The sequence below is a fragment of the Salmo salar genome, chromosome ssa13 (assembly GCF_905237065.1).
Source record: "Salmo salar chromosome ssa13, Ssal_v3.1, whole genome shotgun sequence".
Classification (NCBI taxonomy): domain Eukaryota; kingdom Metazoa; phylum Chordata; class Actinopteri; order Salmoniformes; family Salmonidae; genus Salmo; species Salmo salar.
This window is the reverse complement of record NC_059454.1, coordinates 108,373,391-108,397,025: the sequence shown is the minus strand read 5'-3', so window position 1 is coordinate 108,397,025 and position 23,635 is coordinate 108,373,391. Positions and strand designations below refer to the sequence as shown.

Below are 23,635 nucleotides of genomic sequence, written 5' to 3'. Positions count from 1 at the left end.
TTACAGCTCCCAGCTAGAGGATCACTATATTACAGCTCCCAGCTATATTACAGCTCCCAGTTAGAGGATCACTATATTACAGCTCCCAGCTATATTACAGCTCCCAGCTATATTACAGCTCCCAGCTAGAGGATCACTATATTACAGCTCCCAGCTATATTACAGCTCCCAGCTATATTACAGCTCCCAGCTACATTACAGCTCCCAGCTATATTACAGCTCCCAGTTAGAGGATCACTATATTACAGCTCCCAGCTATATTACAGCTCCCAGTTAGAGGATCACTATATTACAGCTCCCAGCTATATTACAGCTCCCAGCTATATTACAGCTCCCAGTTAGAGGATCACTATATTACAGCTCCCAGCTATATTACAGCTCCCAGTTATATTACAGCTCCCAGCTAGAGGATCACTATATTACAGCTCCCAGGTATATTACAGCTCCCAGCTATATTACAGCTCCCAGCTATATTACAGCTCCCAGCTATATTACAGCTCCCAGTTATATTACAGCTCCCAGCTATATTACAGCTCCCAGTTAGAGGATCACTATATTACAGCTCCCAGCTATATTACAGCTCCCAGCTATATTACAGCTCCCAGCTATATTACAGCTCCCAGCTATATTACAGCTCCCAGCTATATTACAGCTCCCAGTTATATTACAGCTCCCAGCTATATTACAGCTCCCAGCTATATTACAGCTCCCAGTTAGAGGATCACTATATTACAGCTCCCAGCTATATTACAGCTCCCAGCTAGAGGATCACTATATTACAGCTCCCAGCTATATTACAGCTCCCAGTTATATTACAGCTCCCAGTTAGAGGATCACTATATTACAGCTCCCAGCTATATTACAGCTCCCAGTTATATTACAGCTCCCAGTTAGAGGATCACTATATTACAGCTCCCAGCTATATTACAGCTCCCAGCTATATTACATCTCCCAGTTAGAGGATCACTATATTACAGCTCCCAGCTATATTACAGCTCCCAGCTATATTACAGCTCCCAGTTAGAGGATCACTATATTACAGCTCCCAGCTATATTACAGCTCCCAGCTAGAGGATCACTATATTACAGCTCCCAGCTATATTACAGCTCCCAGTTATATTACAGCTCCCAGTTAGAGGATCACTATATTACAGCTCCCAGCTATATTACAGCTCCCAGCTATATTACAGCTCCCAGCTAGAGGATAACAGTCTTACTCAGTAACCCACAGAGGACATAAGATGGTGTGATAGTGTGTCCCTTTAAGACTGTGTCTCTCTCTCCATCACCCTTCATTCTGATCCTCAGACCTCAGACCTCCAGTATACTGTCTCTCTCTCCATCCCCCTTCATTCTGAACCTCAGACCTCAGACCTCCAGTATACTGTCTCTCTCTCCATCCCCCTTCATTCTGATCCTCAGACCTACAGTATACTGTCTCTCTCTCCATCACCCTTCATTCTGATCCTCAGACCTCAGACCTCCAGTATACTGTCTCTCTCTCCATCACCCTTCATTCTGATCCTCAGACCTCAGACCTCCAGTATACTGTCTCTCTCTCCATCACCCTTCATTCTGAACCTCAGACCTCAGACCTCCAGTATACTGTCTCTCTCTCCATCACCCTTCATTCTGATCCTCAGACCTCAGACCTCCAGTATACTGTCTCTCTCTCCATCCCCCTTCATTCTGATCCTCAGACCTCCAGTATACTGTCTCTCTCTCCATCACCCTTCATTCTGATCCTCAGACCTCCAGTATACTGTCTCTCTCTCCATCCCCCTTCATTCTGATACTCAGACCTCCAGTATACTGTCTCTCTCTCCATCACCCTTCATTCTGATACTCAGACCTCAGACCTCCAGTATACTGTCTCTCTCTCCATCACCCTTCACTCTGATCCAGAGTCCTCAGACCTCCAGTATACTGTCTCTCTCTCCATCACCCTTCATTCTGATCCTCAGACCTCAGACCTCCAGTATACTGTCTCTCTCTCCATCACCCTTCACTCTGATCCAGAGTCCTCAGACCTCCAGTATACTGTCTCTCTCTCCATCACCCTTCATTCTGATCCTCAGACCTCCAGTATACTGTCTCTCTCTCCATCACCCTTCATTCTGATCCTCAGACCTCAGACCTCCAGTATACTGTCTCTCTCTCCATCCCCCTTCATTCTGATCCTCAGACCTCAGACCTCCAGTATACTGTCTCTCTCTCCATCACCCTTCATTCTGATCCTCAGACCTCAGACCTCCAGTATACTGAGCTGAAAATGATCATGTTAGTTTGTCTAATTTAATTACATTATCACATTATGTTTTCCATGCTTAGGGGGATTAGAGAGTCGAAAAGCTACAAATTCACATTATATAAGCTCTATATCTCTCTCTCTCTCTGTGTGTGTGTGTGTGTGTGTGTGTGTGTGTGTGTGTGTGTGTGTGTGTGTGTGTGTGTGTGTGTGTGTGTGTGCGTGTGTGAATTAAAGACATAGCTGTGGTGTCGATGTGTCAAGGTGAACCCAGGCATATGAAATGAAACGGGCCCCAACGCAAAGCAGAGGACACACACACACACACACACACACACACACACACACACACACACACACACACACACACACACACACACACACACACACACCCACTTCTCAAAATGGTGTTCCATTTCCAACACCGATAGCAGTGACCAAAAACAACTCATTTTCCATTTAGCCAAAGAGCTACTTCAATTAATAATCAAATAGCTGCAATTACATTACGCTAATGCTAGCGCTAATGCTACTTATAGAAATGAAGTGGGCAGCGTCCAGCAGCTGCTATGGCTATGGAAATTAGGCCTAAGCTCTAATCCTGGTCCTGGGTCTCAACTTGCATCCTCCCCCAGGGAGAGGTAGTGGCCGGCTGGGGACCACAGGGCCGGTTGGAGGGCCTCTCTGGGGGGTTAGGATCATTTCTAATCACCTTGGTATTTACTATATTTACAGGCCATGCAGGGATAAAGCATTTAAGCCCCCATTTTTAATGTTATTATTTTTAGCTGAAACCATGAGCTGAGTAAGTGATGTGTTAATATGTAACACATTGTAACACATGGTAGACACGGTTGGGGTCAATTTCATTTCATTTCAGGCAATTCAAGAAATAAACTGAAATGAGGAAAATTGGAAATTGTATTTTCAGTTGACTTCCTGAATTGACTGGATGGGAAATGGAATAGATTCTAACCCTGCTGATGAGTTAAAAAGATTTGTTTCAAAGTTAGGCCCTTATTCCCACTATGAGATAGGAAGAAGAGTCAGATGAGCTGGGTGACTTTTAAAATTCACATTACATTCTTGCCTTTTCCTTTTGTTGTGACTGGCAACGCGATATCTCAGTAGCCAGTAGGGAGGGATTATTTTCCCCCCGAAAATATACCAAGATTCAATACCGGGAATATTCATATTTATGGGGTCCCTGTAGCTCAGTTGGTAGAGCATGGTGTTTGCAACGCCAGGGTTGTGGGTTCGATTCCCACGGGGGCCAGCACAGGGAAAAAAAATTTATGAAATGTATGCATTCACTACTGTAAATCGCTCTGGATAAGAGCGTCTGCTAAATGACTAAAACGTATCCAGAGAGTCCTGGGAAATACCACAAAACAAATCAGAAGTGCCCATTTAAAGCATTTCAAATCACTATGCCGGTGTTTCCCCAAATAGGCTTGGCTGTGCCACTATGCATAGCCGCAGGAAGTAGGGGTGCTGGGGGTGAAATATATACAGTACCAGTCAAAAGTTTGGACACACCTACCCATCCAAGGATTTTTCATTATTTTTTTTACTATTTTCTACATTGTAGAATAATAGTGAAGACATCAAAACTATGAAATAACACATATGGAATCATGTAGTAACCAAAAAAAATGTTAAACAAATCAAAATATATTTTATATTTAAGATTCTTTAAAGTAGCCACCCTTTGCCTTAATGACTGCTTTGCACACTCTTGGCATTTTCTCAACCAGCTTCACCTGGAATGCTTTTCCAACAGTCTTGAAGGAGTTGCCACATATGCTGAGCACTTGTTGGCTGCTTTTCCTTCATTTATTTAAAACTATTTCCACTCTTCATCTCCCTGTTATTCATGAGCTGATCTGCGATCTGTATAATCAGCAACTAGATGTTGCCAAATGTAGTTGATTTTCTGTAATTTGTTGGAGGTTGTCTATCAAGTGAATTGTGCATAGGCCTATCAAATGTGTGACTGTCTGAAGAGTCACAATGTCAGCTCAAAGAGACACACGTTCTTTTATAGGTTATCCTGTAGGGGTTTCCTGTAGGATATTTTAACTGCATTTGGGTCATGTGTGCAGTCTGCCAGTGTCAATTATGCATGTGCTTTGAATTCATGGCGACTTAGTTTGAAGTAAATACACTACACTAGCGACTTAGTTTGAAGTAAATACACTACACTAGCGACTTAGTTTGAAGTGAATACACTAAACTAGCGACTTAGTGTGAAGTAAATACACTACACTAGCGACTTAGTTTGAAGTAAATACACTAAACTAGCGACTTAGTGTGAAGTAAATACACTACACTAGCGACTTAGTTTGAAGTGAATACACTAAACTAGCAACTTAGTGTGAAGTAAATACACTACACTAGCGACTTAGTTTGAAGTGAATACACTAAACTAGCGACTTAGTGTGAAGTAAATACACTACACTAGCGACTTAGTTTGAAGTGAATACACTAAACTAGCGACTTAGTGTGAAGTAAATACACTACACTAGCGACTTAGTTTGAAGTAAATACACTAAACTAGCGACTTAGTGTGAAGTAAATACACTACACTAGCGACTTAGTTTGAAGTGAATACATTAGACTAGCGACTTAGTGTGAAGTAAATACACTACACTAGCGACTTAGTGTGAAGTAAATACACTAAACTAGCGACTTAGTGTGAAGTAAATACACTACACTAGCGACTTAGTGTGAAGTAAATACATTAGACTAGCGACTTAGTGTGAAGTAAATACATTAGACTAGCGACTTAGTGGGAAGTAAATACATTAGACTAGCGACTTAGTGTGAAGTAAATACATTAGACTAGCGACTTAGTTTGAAGTAAATACATTAGACTAGCGACTTAGTGTGAAGTAAATACATTAGACTAGCGACTTAGTGTGAAGTAAATACATTAGACTAGCGACTTAGTGTGAAGTAAATACACTAGACTAGCGACTTAGTGTGAAGTAAATACATTAGACTAGCGACTTAGTTTGAAGTAAATACACTAAACTAGCGACTTAGTGTGAAGTAAATACATTAGACTAGCGACTTAGTGTGAAGTAAATACATTAGACTAGCGACTTAGTTTGAAGTAAATACATTAGACTAGCGACTTAGTTTGAAGTAAATACACTAAACTAGCGACTTAGTGTGAAGTAAATACACTAAACTAGCGACTTAGTGTGAAGTAAATACACTAAACTAGCGACTTAGTGTGAAGTAAATACATTAGACTAGCGACTTAGTGTGAAGTAAATACACTACACTAGCGACTTAGTGTGAAGTAAATACACTACACTAGCGACTTAGTGTGAAGTAAATACACTAAACTAGCGACTTAGTGTGAAGTAAATACATTAGACTGAAGGTGAAATGAAAACAAGAGCCCTTTCCTCTACTGACCTTTAAAGGAAGAAGTATGCAACAGCTAATGAAAACAACAAGAGTTTAATCCAGAGTAAATGTTCCAGAACGACATCCTCGTTACATGCCAAGATCAACCCACTCTCCCACTAATGGGAGTTGGGTGAAGTTGCCCCTAAAATGCTGATCTTGAATCAGTTTTTGCATTTCCCCTACTAATGGTTAAGTTTAGGATTGGGTAAGGGGAAGCTGATTCTAGCTCTGTATGTCGGGGAAACCTCAGGCTAGTGCCACATTGGGGAAAATGTTGTAATTTCCCAGGTCTTGTCATTTCATTTTGTGGGAAAATGTGAAGAGTGTTCCCGGGACAGAGATCCCGAGATCCCAGATACCCCATGTTAATACTCTCTTTTAATAGGCACTTTTCTTCTTAAATATACATTTTACACCATTGAATAATGCAACAAAAACTGTATTACACTCTCAGCATTGAAATTCACACTCATTACATTACATTTTAGGTTCGAGACAAAAGGACAGAATTGTTATATTTTATTTAACTAGGCAAGTCAGTTAAGAACAAATTCTTATTTACAATGACGGACTAGAAACAATGGGTTAATGTCAGCTCGGGGATTTGATCCACCAACCTTTGGGTTACTAGTCCAACGCTCTAACCACTAGGCTACCTGCCAACCCATAAACAGCAGGTTTCAAACAGCATGTCTTCAATGTTAGCCTATAAATAATTTACAATAAACCCTCTCCTATGAATATTAAAGTACAGTAGACTTACCTTACAACATTACAACAAACCAGACTTCATTTTTATAGAGGAGACAGACCCCTATGTTCAGACTGAGGGCTGTCCCCATAGAGGAGACAGACCCCTATGTTCAGACTGAGGGCTGTCCCCATAGAGACAGACCCCTATGTTCAGACTGAGGGCTGTCCCCATAGAGGAGACAGACCCCTATGTTCAGACTGAGGGCTGACCCCATAGAGACAGACCCCTATGTTCAGACGGAGGGCTGTCCCCATAGAGACAGACCCCTATGTTCAGACTGAGGGCTGTCCCCATAGAGGAGACAGACCCCTATGTTCAGACTGAGGGCTGTCCCCATAGAGACAGACCCCTATGTTCAGACTGAGGGCTGTCCCCATAGAGTAGACAGACCCCTATGTTCAGACTGAGGGCTGTCCCCATAGAGTAGACAGACCCCTATGTTCAGACTGAGGGCTGTCCCCACAGAGGAGACAGACCCCTATGTTCAGACGGAGGACTGTCCCCATAGAGACAGACCCCTATGTTCAGACTGAGGGCTGTCCCCATAGAGACAGACCCCTATGTTCAGACTGAGGGCTGTCCCCATAGAGTAGACAGACCCCTATGTTCAGACTGAGGGCTGTCCCCATAGAGACAGACCCCTATGTTCAGACTGAGGGCTGTCCCCATAGAGACAGACCCCTATGTTCAGACTGAGGGCTGTCCCCATAGAGTAGACAGACCCCTATGTTCAGACTGAGGGCTGTCCCCACAGAGGAGACAGACCCCTATGTTCAGACGGAGGACTGTCCCCATAGAGACAGACCCCTATGTTCAGACTGAGGGCTGTCCCCATAGAGGAGACAGACCCCTATGTTCAGACTGAGGGCTGTCCCCATAGAGTAGACAGACCCCTATGTTCAGACGGAGGGCTGTCCCCATAGAGACAGACCCCTATGTTCAGACGGAGGGCTGTCCCCATAGAGACAGACCCCTATGTTCAGACGGAGGGCTATAGAGGAGCCAGAGACCCCCACCCTCGCCCTCAGCTCTATTCCTCAGTGGCCCCAGCACATAGCCATATGGTGCAGAGTTAGAGAACACGGCCTGACCCAGATCTCATACAATCCTGTACTACTGTAAACCCTGTCTGCCTGTGAACGTACCGTATGTGTGTTAAGGATGGTGCCGCTAATACCGTCGCTAATATAATATTCTCACTAATACTGACTCCTCTCTATGAACCACAGTTTCATCCCTGGATAGGGATTATTGGCCTCTAAACATAACAACATCTAGCAAAAGCCTGTTTTAATTGATATTGTTTACAGATGGTTTATCATGGAGGCCAATGCCTTTCAGTATCATCAGAAAAATTACTCACGATACACAGTTAAATGTGTGTGTGTGTGTGTGTGTGTGTGTGTGTGTGTGTGTGTGTGTGTGTGTGTGTGTGTGTGTGTGTGTGTGTGTGTGTGTGTGTGTGTGTGTGTGTGTGTGTGTGTGTATCCGCATATATATGTAAAACAAGCTAAAAGAAGTCAAATCCTTCATTAATGTAAAAATAAAATGAATGAACCAATTAGTGATAAATAGTTGCCTGGCTGTTTGACGTGCACATATATTTTATAAAGGGTGACATGGTAAGGAGCATTCAGCCCCTGGCAATCTGCTTGGCAATATGGTGTGTTGTCCTTCTCCTTGTAAATAACATTGTTTCTCTGCCACCAGTGACTACTCTGTTCTGCTCTACTCTGTTCTGTTCTGCTCTGTTCTGCTCTGTTCTGTTCTGCTCTGCTCTGTTCTGCTCTGCTCGGTTCTGCTCTGCTCTGTTCTGTTCTGCTGTGTTCTGTTCAGTTCTGCTCTGCTCTGTTCTGTTGTGTTCTGTTCAGTTCTGTTCTGCTCTGCTCTGCTCTGTTCTGCTCTGCTCTGTTCTGCTCTGCTCTGTTCAGTTCTGCTCTGCTCTGTTCTGCTCTGCTCTGCTCTGTTCTGCTCTGCTCTGTTCTGCTCTGTTCAGTTCTGCTCTGTTCTGCTCTGCTCTGCTCTGTTCTGCTCTGCTCTGTTCTGCTCTGCTCTGTTCAGTTCTGCTCTGCTCTGCTCTGTTCTGTTCTTCTCTGCTCTGCTCTGTTCAGTTCTGCTCTGCTCTGTTCTGTTCTGTTCTGCTCTGCTCTGTTCTGTTCTGTTCCGTTGTGTTCTGTTCTGTTGTGTTCTGCTCTGTTCTGTTCTGTTGTGTTGTGCTCTGTTCTGTTCTGCTCTGCTCTGTTCTGTTCTGCTCTGTTCTGTTCTGCTCTGTTCTGTTGTGTTCTGTTCTGTTGTGTTCTGCTCTGTTCTGTTCTGTTGTGTTCTGTTCTGTTGTGTTGTGCTCTGTTCTGTTCTGCTCTGCTCTGTTCTGTTCTGCTCTGTTCTGTTGTGTTCTGTTCTGTTGTGTTCTGCTCTGTTCTGTTCTGTTCTGTTGTGTTCTGTTCTGTTCTGCTCTGCTCTGTTCTGTTCTGTTCTGTTCTGTTCTACTCTGTTCTGCTCTGTTCTGTTCTGTTCTGCTCTGCTCTGTTCTGTTCTGTTGTGTTCTGCTCTGCTCTGTTCTGCTCTGCTCGGTTCTGCTCTGCTCTGTTCTGTTCTGCTGTGTTCTGTTCAGTTCTGCTCTGCTCTGTTCTGTTGTGTTCTGTTCAGTTCTGTTCTGCTCTGCTCTGCTCTGTTCTGCTCTGCTCTGTTCTGCTCTGCTCTGTTCAGTTCTGCTCTGCTCTGTTCTGCTCTGCTCTGTTCTGCTCTGCTCTGCTCTGCTCTGCTCTGCTCTGCTCTGCTCTGCTCTGTTCTGCTCTGCTCTGCTCTGTTCTGCTCTGCTCTGTTCTGCTCTGCTCTGTTCTGCTCTGCTCTGTTCAGTTCTGCTCTGCTCTGCTCTGTTCTGTTCTTCTCTGCTCTGCTCTGTTCAGTTCTGCTCTGCTCTGTTCTGTTCTGTTCCGTTGTGTTCTGTTCTGTTGTGTTCTGCTCTGTTCTGTTCTGTTGTGTTCTGTTCTGTTGTGTTGTGCTCTGTTCTGTTCTGCTCTGCTCTGTTCTGTTCTGCTCTGTTCTGTTCTGCTCTGTTCTGTTGTGTTCTGCTCTGTTCTGTTCTGCTCTGTTCTGTTCTGTTGTGTTCTGTTGTGTTCTGCTCTGTTCTGTTCTGTTGTGTTCTGTTGTGTTCTGTTCTGCTCTGCTCTGTTCTGTTCTGTTCTGTTCTGTTCTACTCTGTTCTGCTCTGTTCTGTTCTGTTCTGCTCTGCTCTGTTCTGTTCTGTTGTGTTCTGCTCTGCTCTGCTCTGTTCTGCTCTGTTCTGCTCTGCTCTGCTCTGCTCTGCTCTGTTCTGCTCTGTTCTGCTCTTGTTCAGAACAGACTGCTGTTTCTCTACGTAGTTCATATCCAACCATATGAACAGGAGACAGACTCTGATTCTGTGAATGATCATCATTTCATCAGGGAAAAAAGGACAGGTCGTGTAAAGAGACAGATTCCAGATGTTTCCATACATCTGGCTGAGTATACACCTACGGTAGGAAACTGTTCCAGGAACAGATGAGCAGGCAAACATTCCATACAGCTCGCTATATATATCTAGGATGAAACTGACACCAGTTCAGTCCAGATACACCAGTTATATTCCTCATGTAGCTAACGTTCCATTTGTGCATATCTCAGCTTATTTATTATATCTTATTGGATAAAGAAATGGTCCACGTAATGATTTATAAAATAAATGTTTACGTACATGCGATTCACAAACGACTAAGCATTTGAAAGCTTATTTTGGGAGAAAGATCCTGTTAGATGGATGTAAAGCGAGATGGAGAGAAAGAGGGTAAGGGTTTATTTACCATGTTATTGTCTTGGTGTTCGTGTTCACTCTTCCCCTGCATGTTGTGGTGGGTGAACCCTGTAGGAGAAGTCCTGCAAGTCGGTAGCTCAGAGCGTCTCTCTCGGTATGTCCTGTAAGGGAGTGGCAGGACCTGCTCCAGTTACCTCAGTCTGTCTGCCTGGGTTGCTTTCTCTGATATACACACCTGCAGCTCCAGTTGGGCACGCAGCAACCACTACACACACACACACAGGGTTAGTATGTTGGCATACACTGTACAGCAACCACTACACACACACACACACACACACAGGGTTAGTATGTTGGCATACACTGTACAGCAACCACTACACACACACACAAACACAGGGTTAGTATGTTGGCATACACTGTACAGCAACCACTACACACACACACACACACAGGGTTAGTATGTTGGCATACACTGTACAGCAACCACTACACACACACACACACACACACACAGGGTTAGTATGTTGGCATACACTGTACAGCAACCACTACACACACACACACACACACAGGGTTAGTATGTTGGCATACACTGTACAGCAACCACTACACACACACACACACACACACACACAGGGTTAGTATGTTGGCATACACTGTACAGAAACCACTACACACACACACACACAGGGTTAGTATGTTGACATACACTGTACAGCAACCACTACACACACACACACACACAGGGTTAGTATGTTGGCATACACTGTACAGCAACCACTACACACACACACACACAGGGTTAGTATGTTGGCATACACTGTACAGCAACCACTACACACACACACACACACACACAAGGCCCAATGTTACATAGGAACAGAATTGAAGGGTCTATCCAAAAGGGTGACCTATAGAGAGAAAAAAGGCCAAGCGAAGTTTACAGTACTCACAGTACAAGCCTCTTCGTTTTGAGCCTCTCTGTTCTCTCAACCTCTGTTCTCTGGCCCTCCGTCACGCAACTCAGTTCAGGAGCTCAAGTTTGTTGAACCTCTTTCAGGCTGAAACACAAGGAAAAAAAGAAATGGTTTTAATATTTTAGCTTTAATAAGGACTCCAACACTCAGGTAAGGCTTAAATGAAGAACGTGAACTACCACTTTTCAATGACATTACATTGTACGAACGTGGAATAAACGTTGAACTGATGTCTGTGCTCAGTGGACGGTGTGTCCCTGAGCCACAATGTTGTCATAGACATAAAAACTGTAAAAAAAAAAAAAAAAAAAAAAAGCACTTGTCAAGTCAATGACCAATCCTTCATAACAGAACACTTCTAGAACACAGTACTAGCCAATAGGAATGAGTTCATGTGAAGGCAATATTATTTCACAATTATAACCCTCTCAATACAGTGATGCATGATGGGTGTTGTTTCACAATCGCCCCCACCAGAGGGCAGTATTTAATCATCGCCATACAGTTTATGAATGGCACAGAAATGACAGAACCTGACATGGTGGCTTTGTAGAGAAGAAACATCTTATCCAAAAGAAAGTCTCCCATAATGATCATATGACACAGACCTGCACAGAGATCCTATTACATTCCTTTACCAAGATGAATGATTTTTAGGCATGTTACTAGGATCCCAACGTCCATTCAATAGTTGTAATATGTAATGATATATGTATCTGCCACTATGGATGGCCACAACTACAGGACAATCAGGAAAAAAGCATGGACATCCAGTGAAAACATCCACAAAGCTGATAAAGATACTGATACAGATGCTGATACAGATTATACTCATACAGATATTGATGCTGATTAAATTGATACTGATACTGATTAAATTGATACAAATACAGATACTGATTAAACTGATACAGATACAAATACTGATTAAACTGATACAGATACAGATACTGATACAGATACAGATATAGATACTGATACAGATTAAACTGATACAGATACTGATACAGATTAAACTGATACAGATACTGATACAGATTAAACTGATACAGATACTGATACAGATTAAACTGATACAGATATAGATACTGATTAAACTGATACAGATACTGATACAGATTAAACTGATACAGATACAGATTAAACTGATACAGATACAGATACAGATACAGATTAAACTGATACAGATACAGATTAAACTGATACTGATACAGATTAAACTGATACAGATACAGATTAAACTGATACAGATACAGATGAAACTGATACAGATACAGATACAGATTAAACTGATACAGATACAGATTAAACTGATACTGATACAGATTAAACTGATACAGATACAGATGAAACTGATACAGATACTGATACAGATTAAACTGATACAGATACTGATACAGATTAAACTGATACAGATACAGATTAAACTGATACAGATACAGATACAAATTAAACTGATACTGATACAGATTAAACTGATACAGATACAGATTAAACTGATACTGATACAGATTAAACTGATACAGATACAGATTAAACTGATACTGATACAGATTAAACTGATACAGATACTGATACAAATTAAACTGTTACATGAAAACATCCTCGGTACAGACATGGATTCTCCATTTGATTTGATTGCTTTATCATTAATAATAAAATGGCTAAATTGATGCGTATAAAATCAAATGAATAAATCAAACCACAATTAGGCAAAAACAGGAAAACAGGATTGAGACTAAAAATATATTTATTTCCGTCAGGAAGTAGCCAATATCTATCCATGAACTACAGTAATTACATAGAAGAATAGTCACGGTGGAAATGTGTTCGTGTGTGTGTGTGTGTGTGTGTGTGTGTGTGTGTGTGTGTGTGTGTGTTCGTAGCTGCTTGGCTAAAACACAACACACAGTCTTCCAGTGATTAAGGGCCGAGTTTCATGCAGATCCACTCTGTGTGAGCACGCCGTGTGTGTGCCTGCGTTTCTGTGTGTGTGTTCGTGTGTGTGTGTGTTCGTGTGTGTGTGTGTTCGTGTGTGTGTGTGTTCGTGTGTGTGTGTGTTCGTGTGTGTGTGTGTTTGTGTGTGTGTGTGTTCGTGTGTGTGTGTGTTCGTGTGTGTGTGTGTGTAAATCTGTTGGCATCTGCTGAAAGGATAAACAAAAAGCAGCGAAGCCTCATTAACCTTTTGTTTATATGGCGTTGGAAACGAGGTCTACCCAGCATGCAGCAGTGATACACACCACACACACACACACACACACACACACACACACACACACACACGGCGGGCTCACGCAGAGCTGATCGCCAGCTGTCAAGCAACTCCGATTAGATGCTTAGAGAAAATATTAATTGTAGATGTATTTAGAATTACAGCTCACTCCATCATTGTGAGTGAATATTGTTTTAAATATTTTCCCAATGAGCATATCTATGTTTTATTTGCATCCATGTTATGTACATCACATCTATTAGTATTTAATAAGGATCCCCTTTAGTATCCTGCCAAGGCAGCAGCTACTCTTCCTGGGGTTTATTATGGATCCCCATTAGATCCTGCCAAGGCAGCAGCTACTCTTCCTGGGGTTTATTATGGATCCCCATTAGTTCCTGCCAAGGTAGCAGCTACTCTTCCTGGGGTTTATTATGGATCACCATTAGTTCCTGCCAAGGCAGCAGCTACTCTTCCTGGGGTTTATTATGGATCCCCATTAGTTCCTGCCAAGGCAGCAGCTACTCTTCCTGGGGTTTATTATGGATCCCCATTAGTTCCTGCCAAGGCAGCAGCTACTCTTCCTGGGGTTTATTATGGATCCCCATTAGTTCCTGCCAAGGCAGCAGCTACTCTTCCTGGGGTTTATTATGGATCCCCATTAGTTCCTGCCAAGGCAGCAGCTACTCTTTCTGGGGTTTATTATGGATCCCCTTTAGTACCTGCCAAGGCAGCAGCTACTCTTCCTGGGGTTTATTATGGATCCCCATTAGTTCCTGCCAAGGCAGCAGCTACTCTTCCTGGGGTTTATTATGGATCCCCATTAGTTCCTGCCAAGGCAGCAGCTACTCTTCCTGAGGTTTATTATGGATCCCCTTTAGTACCTGCCAAGGCAGCAGCTACTCTTCCTGGGGTTTATTATGGATCACCATTAGTTCCTTCCAAGGCAGCAGCTACTCTTCCTGGGGTTTATTATGGATCCACATTAGTTCCTGCCAAGGCAGCAGCTACTCTTCCTGGGGTTTATTATGGATCCCCATTAGTTCCTGTCAAGGCAGCAGCTACTCTTCCTGGGGTTTATTATGGATCCCCATTAGTTCCTGTCGAGGCAGCAGCTACTCTTCCTGGGGTTTATTATGGATCCCCATTAGTTCCTGCCAAGGCAGCGGCTACTCTTCCTGGGGTTTATTATGGATCCACATTAGTTCCTGCCAAGGCAGCAGCTACTCTTCCTGGGGTTTATTATGGATCCCCATTAGTTCCTGCCAAGACAGCAGCTACTCTTCCTGGGGTTTATTATGGATCCCCATTAGTTCCTGCCAAGGCAGCAGCTACTCTTCCTGAGGTTTATTATGGATCCCCATTAGTTCCTGCCAAGGCAGCAGCTACTCTTCCTGGGGTTTATTATGGATCCCCATTAGTTCCTGCCAAGACAGCAGCTACTCTTCCTGGGGTTTATTATGGATCCCCAGTGATTACACTGATACAGATACCGATACTGATTACACCAATACTGGTTTACACCGATACTGATTACACTGGTACTGATACAGATACTGAATACACTGATACCGATACTGATTACACAGATACCGATACTGATTACACCGATACCGATACTGATTACACCGATACCGATACTGATTACACAGATACCGATACTGATTACACCGATGCCGATACTGATTACACATATACCGATACTAATTACACGGATACCGATACTGATTACACAGATACTGATTACACAGATACAGATACTGCTACAGATACCGATACTGATTACACTGATACCGATACTGATTACACCAATACTGATTCTGATTACACAGATACAGATACTGCTACAGATACTGATTACACTGATACTGATGCTGATACTGATTACACCAATACTGATTACACTGATGCTGACACTGATACTGATTACACCAATACCGATTACACTGATGCTGACACTGATACTGATATTGAAGGAGTAAGATGCTTGAGTTGAGAGAGATACGGTATATCTCATCAAATGGTTGTCGAGATAGTGAGATACATGTACATCAAAACTGAGGCTATTCTTCAGTGGGCTGTGACAATAGAAAGCGATAAGTGAGGACAATACCATACTGAAGCATGACTGAAGAACATAGACCACAACACCAAGGAGCTTCCAACACTGCCTCCCTGACTCTACTCTCAGGATGTTTGTCTTGGCAACAGAATACATATTTGTAACGGATACATAACAAAACTGAAAGCACTGGGTGGCCGTTTATGGGAAAATATCTGATGTACACACACAGCTCTCAAGTATGTCTCCCTTCGAATCATTTTTTTTGTTCTTCAAATTGGGATTTGGAAAGTACATGTACTTAATCCAATAAGGCCTATTGATATGCAGTGAGGCATTTCATTACGGCACTGTGACATTACCTGGTTAAATAAAGGTGAAATAAAATCAAATAAAAAACATTGGCACCACTCTGAGCACTGATGGAAACTGCATGCTTTCCCAGAACACGCTGACACACTCTTGGCTTGAACTGAGTCAACCCATGTGCCTTGACTTGTCTTGTCTGGGAAGACAAACATCAGGTGATCACCAAGAAGAATGGTCAATTAATCACAAGGACATACAAATTCTCAGCCTGGTGGCTTTTGTTTATACTGTACCTAAGATATATTGTTTATACTGTACCTAAGATATATTGTTTATACTGTACCTAAGATATATTGTTTATACTGTAACTAAGATATATTGTTTATACTGTACCTAAGATATATTGTTTATACTGTACCTGAGATATATTGTTTATACTGTACCTAAGATATATTGTTTATACTGTACCTGAGATATATTGTTTATACTGTACCTAAGATATATTGTTTATACTGTCCTTAAGATATATTGTTTATACTTTACCTAAGATATATTGTTTATACTGTACCTAAGATATATTGTTTATACTGTCCTTAAGATATATTGTTTATACTGTAATTAAGATATATTGTTTATACTGTCCTTAAGATATATTGTTTATACTTTACCTAAGATATATTGTTTATACTGTAATTAAGATATATTGTTTATACTGTCCTTAAGATATATTGTTTACACTGTAACTAAGATATATTGTTTATACTGTCCTTAAGATATATTGTTTATACTTTACCTAAGATATATTGTTTATACTGTAATTAAGATATATTGTTTATACTTTACCTAAGATATATTGTTTATACTGTACCTAAGATATATTGTTTATACTGTCCTTAAGATATATTGTTTATACTGTACCTAAGATATATTGTTTATACTGTACCTAAGATATATTGTTTATACTGTAACTAAGATATATTGTTTATACTGTACCTAAGATATATTGTTTATACTGTAATTAAGATATATTGTTTATACTGTCCTTAAAATATATTGTTTATACTGTACCTAAGATATATTGTTTATACTGTACCTGAGATATATTGTTTATACTGTACCTAAGATATATTGTTTATACTGTAATTAAGATATATTGTTTATACTGTCCTTAAGATATATTGTTTATACTGTACCTAAGATATATTGGCAGCATGAATAAAGTGGAGAAAATAGGTTGCTTGACTTCCTACCATCAATTATTTTATGATAGCCTGAACATGTCCCAAACCTATATTTACAGATAAATGCTTTGAAACTCATTAATTCTAAACTATCAAGCCCTCTGAAAGCTGTCAGTCAGTTTGTGTTCTGTTGGCAGCTTTGAGCCACACCAAGCACCAATTCCACCTTTATTTAACTAGGCAAGTCAGTTAAGAACAAATTCTTATTTTCAATGACGGCCTAGGAACAACGGGTTAACTGCCTTGTTCAGGGGCAGAACGACAGAGCTGTACCTTGTCAGCTCGGGGATTCAACCTTGCAACCTTTCGGTTACCAGTCCGACGCTCTAACCACTAGGCTACGCTGCCGCTCCATCATCATCCATCATCCACACCAAGTATTGTGAAGATTATAGTTTGTCTGTTTTTTTTTTATATATATCAATACAGTACATCTACTCTAAGATGTTGTGGTCACATGTATGAAAGGAAAACATAATTTGGGGGGGAGATAAGGGTGGGTAGAAAGGGTTTTGAAAACCACAAAGTGTCCTAAAAGCTGTCAGTCAGGTTCTGTACTGTTAGCATTCCTGAGCCCTACCCAGTACCACATCCACATCCTGGGACTAGCAGAGTTCATAACAATCTACACAGTGGATATTTTTAGTGGGGTGTTCAATAGTTCAAAAATAGTTCTGCAATCAAAGAATCCTCTAACCCAGCATGGCTGGAACTTTTTTTAAGAGACCTTTTTTACAAAATATACACAATTAAGAGCGAAGTGACCACTACTATTATTTTAGAAACGTTTTATTTTTTTAGATACTGTTGTCTTTTCTGTGTGTGGTCATACTATATACACTGACAGACAAGTACCAACAGGATAGTGTTTACCTTTTGCCCTGAGGCAGAATATGCTGCTGTCATAACATACAGGCAATTTCCATATCTATGTAATTACACTGCTGAAATGTAAAGTAGAGGCGGAATAGCATTTCATCCAGTCACCACCCCATCAGGATACCGTACCTGAAACAGGGAGACCATACGAGGTAATCAGCTGAAATCAGGTTACACCTGTCCAGAACCAACTGTCATAAAAGCGTGGATCATCTACAAAATCAACAACAACAGGCGAGTTCCACAAGCAGCTGTAGCTTTGACAACAAACAATTTACTTCTATAGTTTTATGTTATCTGGTTAACCACAAGCAGCTAGCGTAATAACCTAACGTGACCGCAAACAAATCATCTTGAACCAAGCACCTTCCAAATCAAATCAAATGTTATTTGTCACGTGCGCCCGAATACAACAGGTGTAGTAGACCTTACAGTGAAATGCCGAATACAACAGGTGTAGTAGACCTCACAGTGAAATGCTGAATACAACAGGTGTAGTAGACCTCACAGTGAAATGCTGAATACAACAGGTGTAGTAGACCTTACAGTGAAATGCTGAATACAACAGGTGTAGTAGACCTCACAGTGAAATGCTGAATACAACAGGTGTAGTAGACCTCACAGTGAAATGCCGAATACAACAGGTGTAGCAGACCTCACAGTGAAATGCCGAATACAACAGGTGTAGCAGACCTCACAGTGAAATGCTGAATACAACAGGTGTAGTAGACCTTACAGTGAAATGCTGAATACAACAGGTGTAGTAGACCTCACAGTGACATGCTGAATACAACAGGTGTAGTAGACCTCAGTTGCCGAATACAAAGTGGACCTACAGTGAAATGCTGAATACAACAGGTGTAGTAGACCTCACAGTGACATGCTGAATACAACAGGTGTAGTAGACCTCACAGGGAAATGCTGAATACAACAGGTGTAGTAGACCTTACAGTGAAATGCCGAATACAACAGGTGTAGACCTCACAGTGACATGCTGAATACAACAGGTGTAGTAGACCTTACAGTGACATGCTTACATACAAGCCCTTAACCAACAATGCAGTTTTAAGAAAACCCCTAAAAAAAAGACATAATAATAATAAATAATGAAAGAATAACAGCTATATTTTCACAGGTTGCTGTTTATTGTAATGAGTCTTGTCTTGGAGGCAGAACTGAACGAGTTCCCCTTAAAGCTTCCACATGCTTCGGGTTCGGACTCGGCTCGGCGAACCGAACGAGTGTGCTCGCATAATACCATAAAAGACCTTCGCTTGAAAAATGAGAAAAGACGGAAATAGTATAGTTTGTCCACCTTGAGACGCCGTAGCCAGTATACATACACTGCCTCAAAAATAGTCTGAATTAATCTAAGATTAAAAAATAAATTATGACAGATTTCTTCAGTTGATGTTTTGCCGAGGAGATCTTAGTCGCACAATTTTACATCTATGGTGTTTTGGTGCAGTATTTCTCAAGTGAAAAAACGTGCATTGAAAACTAGTCGTCTCTCATTGAAACACTTAATTGAAAAATCCCTACTGTTGACCAATGACCGACAATGGGGCTGAGCCATTCAGTGTGTTTCTGTGCCGTTATCTTTTTGGGGGGGGGCTTTCGTGACCTGACACTCACACTTTACTTTCCCCCCCTCCTGCTACTATCACTGACTTTGCTGATAGCTGCTTTAAATGAGGAAAAATGTGCTGACTAGGACTGTGATATGTGGTTGTCCCACCTAGCTATCTGGAGATAGTCTTACTGACAGTTGTGGCTGCTTTGCGTGATGTATTGTTGTCTCTACCTTCTTGCCCTTTGTGCTGTTGTCTGGGCCCAGTAATGTTTGTACCATGTTTTGTGCTGCTACCATGTTGTTGTCATGTGGTGCTGCTACCATACTGTGTTGTCATGTGTTGCTACCATGCTGTTGTCATGTTGTGTTTCTACCATGCTGTGTTGTCATGTGTTGCTGCCTTGCTATGTTGTTGTCTTAGGTCTCTCTTTATGTAGTGTTGTGTTGTCTCTCTTGTCATAATGTGTGTTTTGTCCTATATTTAGATTTTATATATCTGTTTTAATCCCAGCCCCCGTCCCTGCAGGAGGCCTTTTGCCTTTTGGTAGGCCGTCATAGTAAATAAGAATTTGTTCTTAACTGACTTGCTTAGTTAAATTAAGGTTTTTTAATTTAAAAAAAAGGTACTATCTGTAAGTTGCTTTGGATAAGAGAGTCTGCTAAATGACTAATATGTGTGTGTTCATGGCTGGGAAAGGTTAGTCTGCCTGATTAATCCCTTTACCCAGCCCCCTCTCGCCTACAGTACCTGGGTCTTGGGAGGGTTAAGTGTTCATGCTGAATGTATGTGTCTATGGAAAGAGTAAGGAAAGGAGGAGATACCTAGTCAGTTGAACTGAATGCATTCAACTGAAATGTGTCTTCCGCTTTTAACCCAACACCCCTCTGAATCAGAGAGGTGCAGGAGTCATTTAACACAACGCCCCTCTGAATCAGAGAGGTGCAGGAGTCATTTAACACAACGCCCCTCTGAATCAGAGTGGTGCAGGAGTCATTTAACCCAACACCCCTCTGAATCAGAGAGGTGCAGGAGTCATTTAACCCAACACCCCTCTGAATCAGAGAGGTGCAGGAGTCATTTAACCCAACACCCCTCTGAATCAGAGAGGTGCAGGAGTCATTTAACCCAACACCCCTCTGAATCAGAGAGATGCTGGGGGGGGTGTTGGGTTAAAGGTACAGTCCATCAGAAGTTGTCCTGATACAGCAGGTTTGGCTGGTAGTATTGGTTGAGGAGCCACAGAGAAGAGAACCAATCAGCATGCTTGTCAGTCAGTACTATAGAGCCAGCCCTGTCCTGTTGTCCACTCAGTACTATAGAGCCAGCCCTGTCCTGTTGTCCACTCAGTACTATAGAGCCAGCCCTGTCCTGTTGTCACTCAGTACTATAGAGCCAGCCCTGTCCTGTTGTCACTCAGTACTATAGAGCCAGCCGTGTCCTGTTGTCCACTCAGTACTATAGAGCCAGCCCTGTCCTGTTGTCACTCAGTACTATAGAGCCAGCCCTGTCCTGTTGTCACTCAGTACTATAGAGCCAGCCCTGTCCTGTCTAGGATGTCAGTCAGTGGTTCTATAGTCTATCTGTTGCCAGTCAGTGGTTCTATAGTCTATAGGTTGTCAGTCAGTGGTTCTATAGTCTATAGGTTGTCAGTCAGTGGTTCTATAGTCTATAGGTTACCAGTCAGTGGTTCTATAGTCTATAGGTTGTCAGTCAGTGGTTCTATAGTCTATAGGTTGTCAGTCAGTGGTTCTATAGTCTATAGGTTACCAGTCAGTGGTTCTATAGTCTATCTGTTGTCAGTCAGTGGTTCTATAGTCTATAGGTTGTCAGTCAGTGGTTCTATAGTCTATAGGTTGCCAGTCAGTGGTTCTATAGTCTATCTGTTGTCAGTCAGTGGTTCTATAGTCTACAGGTTGCCAGTCAGTGGTTCTATAGTCTATCTGTTGTCAGTCAGTGGTTCTATAGTCTATCTGTTGTCAGTCAGTGGTTCTATAGTCTATAGGTTGCCAGTCAGTGGTTCTATAGTCTATAGGTTGTCAGTCAGTGGTTCTATAGTCTATAGGTTGTCAGTCAGTGGTTCTATAGTCTATAGGTTGCCAGTCAGTGGTTCTATAGTCTATCTGTTGTCAGTCAGTGGTTCTATAGTCTACAGGTTGCCAGTCAGTGGTTCTATAGTCTATCTGTTGTCAGTCAGTGGTTCTATAGTCTATAGGTTGTCAGTCAGTGGTTCTATAGTCTATAGGTTGTCAGTCAGTGGTTCTATAGTCTATCTGTTGTCAGTCAGTGGTTCTATAGTCTATAGGTTGTCAGTCAGTGGTTCTATAGTCTATCTGTTGTCAGTCAGTGGTTCTATAGTCTATCTGTTGCCAGTCAGTGGTTCTATAGTCTATCTGTTGTCAGTCAGTGGTTCTATAGTCTATCTGTTGCCAGTCAGTGGTTCTATAGTCTATAGGTTGCCAGTCAGTGGTTCTATAGTCTATAGGTTGTCAGTCAGTGGTTCTATAGTCTATCTGTTGTCAGTCAGTGGTTCTATAGTCTATAGGTTGTCAGTCAGTGGTTCTATAGTCTATAGGTTGTCAGTCAGTGGTTCTATAGTCTATAGGTTGCCAGTCAGTGATTCTATAGTCTATCTGTTGCCAGTCAGTGGTTCTATAGTCTATAGGTTGCCAGTCAGTGGTTCTATAGTCTATAGGTTGCCAGTCAGTGCTTCTATAGTCTATAGGTTGCCAGTCAGTGGTTCTATAGTCTATAGGTTGTCAGTCAGTGGTTCTATAGTCTATCTGTTGTCATTCAGTGGTTCTATAGTCTATAGGTTGTCAGTCAGTGGTTCTATAGTCTATAGGTTGCCAGTCAGTGGTTCTATAGTCTATAGGTTGCCAGTCAGTGGTTCTATAGTCTATCTGTTGCCAGTCAGTGGTTCTATAGTCTATAGGTTGTCAGTCAGTGGTTCTATAGTCTATCTGTTGCCAGTCAGTGGTTCTATAGTCTATAGGTTGCCAGTCAGTGGTTCTATAGTCTATAGGTTGCCAGTCAGTGGTTCTATAGTCTATAGGTTGCCAGTCAGTGGTTCTATAGTCTATCTGTTGCCAGTCAGTGGTTCTATAGTCTATCTGTTGCCAGTCAGTGGTTCTATAGTCTATCTGTTACCAGTCAGTGGTTCTATAGTCTATAGGTTGCCAGTCAGTGGTTCTATAGTCTACAGGTTGTCAGTCAGTGGTTCTATAGTCTATATGTTGTCAGTCAGTGGTTCTATGGTCTATAGGTTGCCAGTCAGTGGTTCTATAGTCTATCTGTTGTCAGTCAGTGGTTCTATAGTCTATAGGTTGTCAGTCAGTGGTTCTATAGTCTATCTGTTGCCAGTCAGTGGTTCTATAGTCTATAGGTTGTCAGTCAGTGGTTCTATAGTCTATCTGTTGCCAGTCAGTGGTTCTATAGTCTATCTGTTGCCAGTCAGTGGTTCTATAGTCTATAGGTTGCCAGTCAGTGGTTCTATAGTCTATAGGTTGTCAGTCAGTGGTTCTATAGTCTATCTGTTGTCAGTCAGTGGTTCTATAGTCTATAGGTTGTCAGTCAGTGGTTCTATAGTCTATAGGTTGCCAGTCAGTGGTTCTATAGTCTATAGGTTGCCAGTCAGTGGTTCTATAGTCTATCTGTTGCCAGTCAGTGGTTCTATAGTCTATAGGTTGTCAGTCAGTGGTTCTATAGTCTATCTGTTGCCAGTCAGTGGTTCTATAGTCTATCTGTTGCCAGTCAGTGGTTCTATAGTCTATAGGTTGCCAGTCAGTGGTTCTATAGTCTATAGGTTGCCAGTCAGTGGTTCTATAGTCTATCTGTTGCCAGTCAGTGGTTCTATAGTCTATAGGTTGTCAGTCAGTGGTTCTATAGTCTATAGGTTGCCAGTCAGTGGTTCTATAGTCTATCTGTTGCCAGTCAGTGGTTCTATGGTCTATCTGTTACCAGTCAGTGGTTCTATAGTCTATAGGTTGCCAGTCAGTGGTTCTATAGTCTATAGGTTGTCAGTCAGTGGTTCTATAGTCTATATGTTGTCAGTCAGTGGTTCTATGGTCTATAGGTTGCCAGTCAGTGGTTCTATAGTCTATCTGTTGTCAGTCAGTGGTTCTATAGTCTATAGGTTGTCAGTCAGTGGTTCTATAGTCTATCTGTTGCCAGTCAGTGGTTCT

General features: G+C 41.9%; 1 protein-coding gene and 1 non-coding gene across 8 annotated transcripts in view; one reads left to right on the top strand and one right to left on the bottom strand.

Annotated features, from left to right (window-relative positions):
* LOC106568538 (cingulin-like protein 1) overlaps positions 1 to 23,635 on the bottom strand; it is a 67,421-nt gene that overhangs the window by 23,383 nt on the left and 20,403 nt on the right. For 4 of the 7 annotated variants that reach the window (XM_014138965.2, XM_014138968.2, XM_014138966.2 and 1 more), the window contains exons 2-3: positions 11,154 to 11,261; positions 10,247 to 10,358 (exon numbers count right to left, since the gene is read on the bottom strand). In XM_014138965.2, coding sequence (XP_013994440.2) covers positions 10,247 to 10,288 — 42 coding nt within the window. In that variant the 5' untranslated portion in view covers positions 10,289 to 10,358; positions 11,154 to 11,261. Of the gene's footprint in view, positions 1 to 10,246; positions 10,463 to 11,153; positions 11,262 to 23,635 lie in introns of all 7 variants that reach the window. The other 3 variants (XM_014138963.2, XM_014138967.2, XM_014138964.2) reach the window with 1 other exon arrangement.
* On the top strand, positions 3,451 to 3,524 carry trnaa-ugc (transfer RNA alanine (anticodon UGC)). The gene has a single exon. It is a non-coding gene; the product is annotated as a tRNA-Ala (tRNA).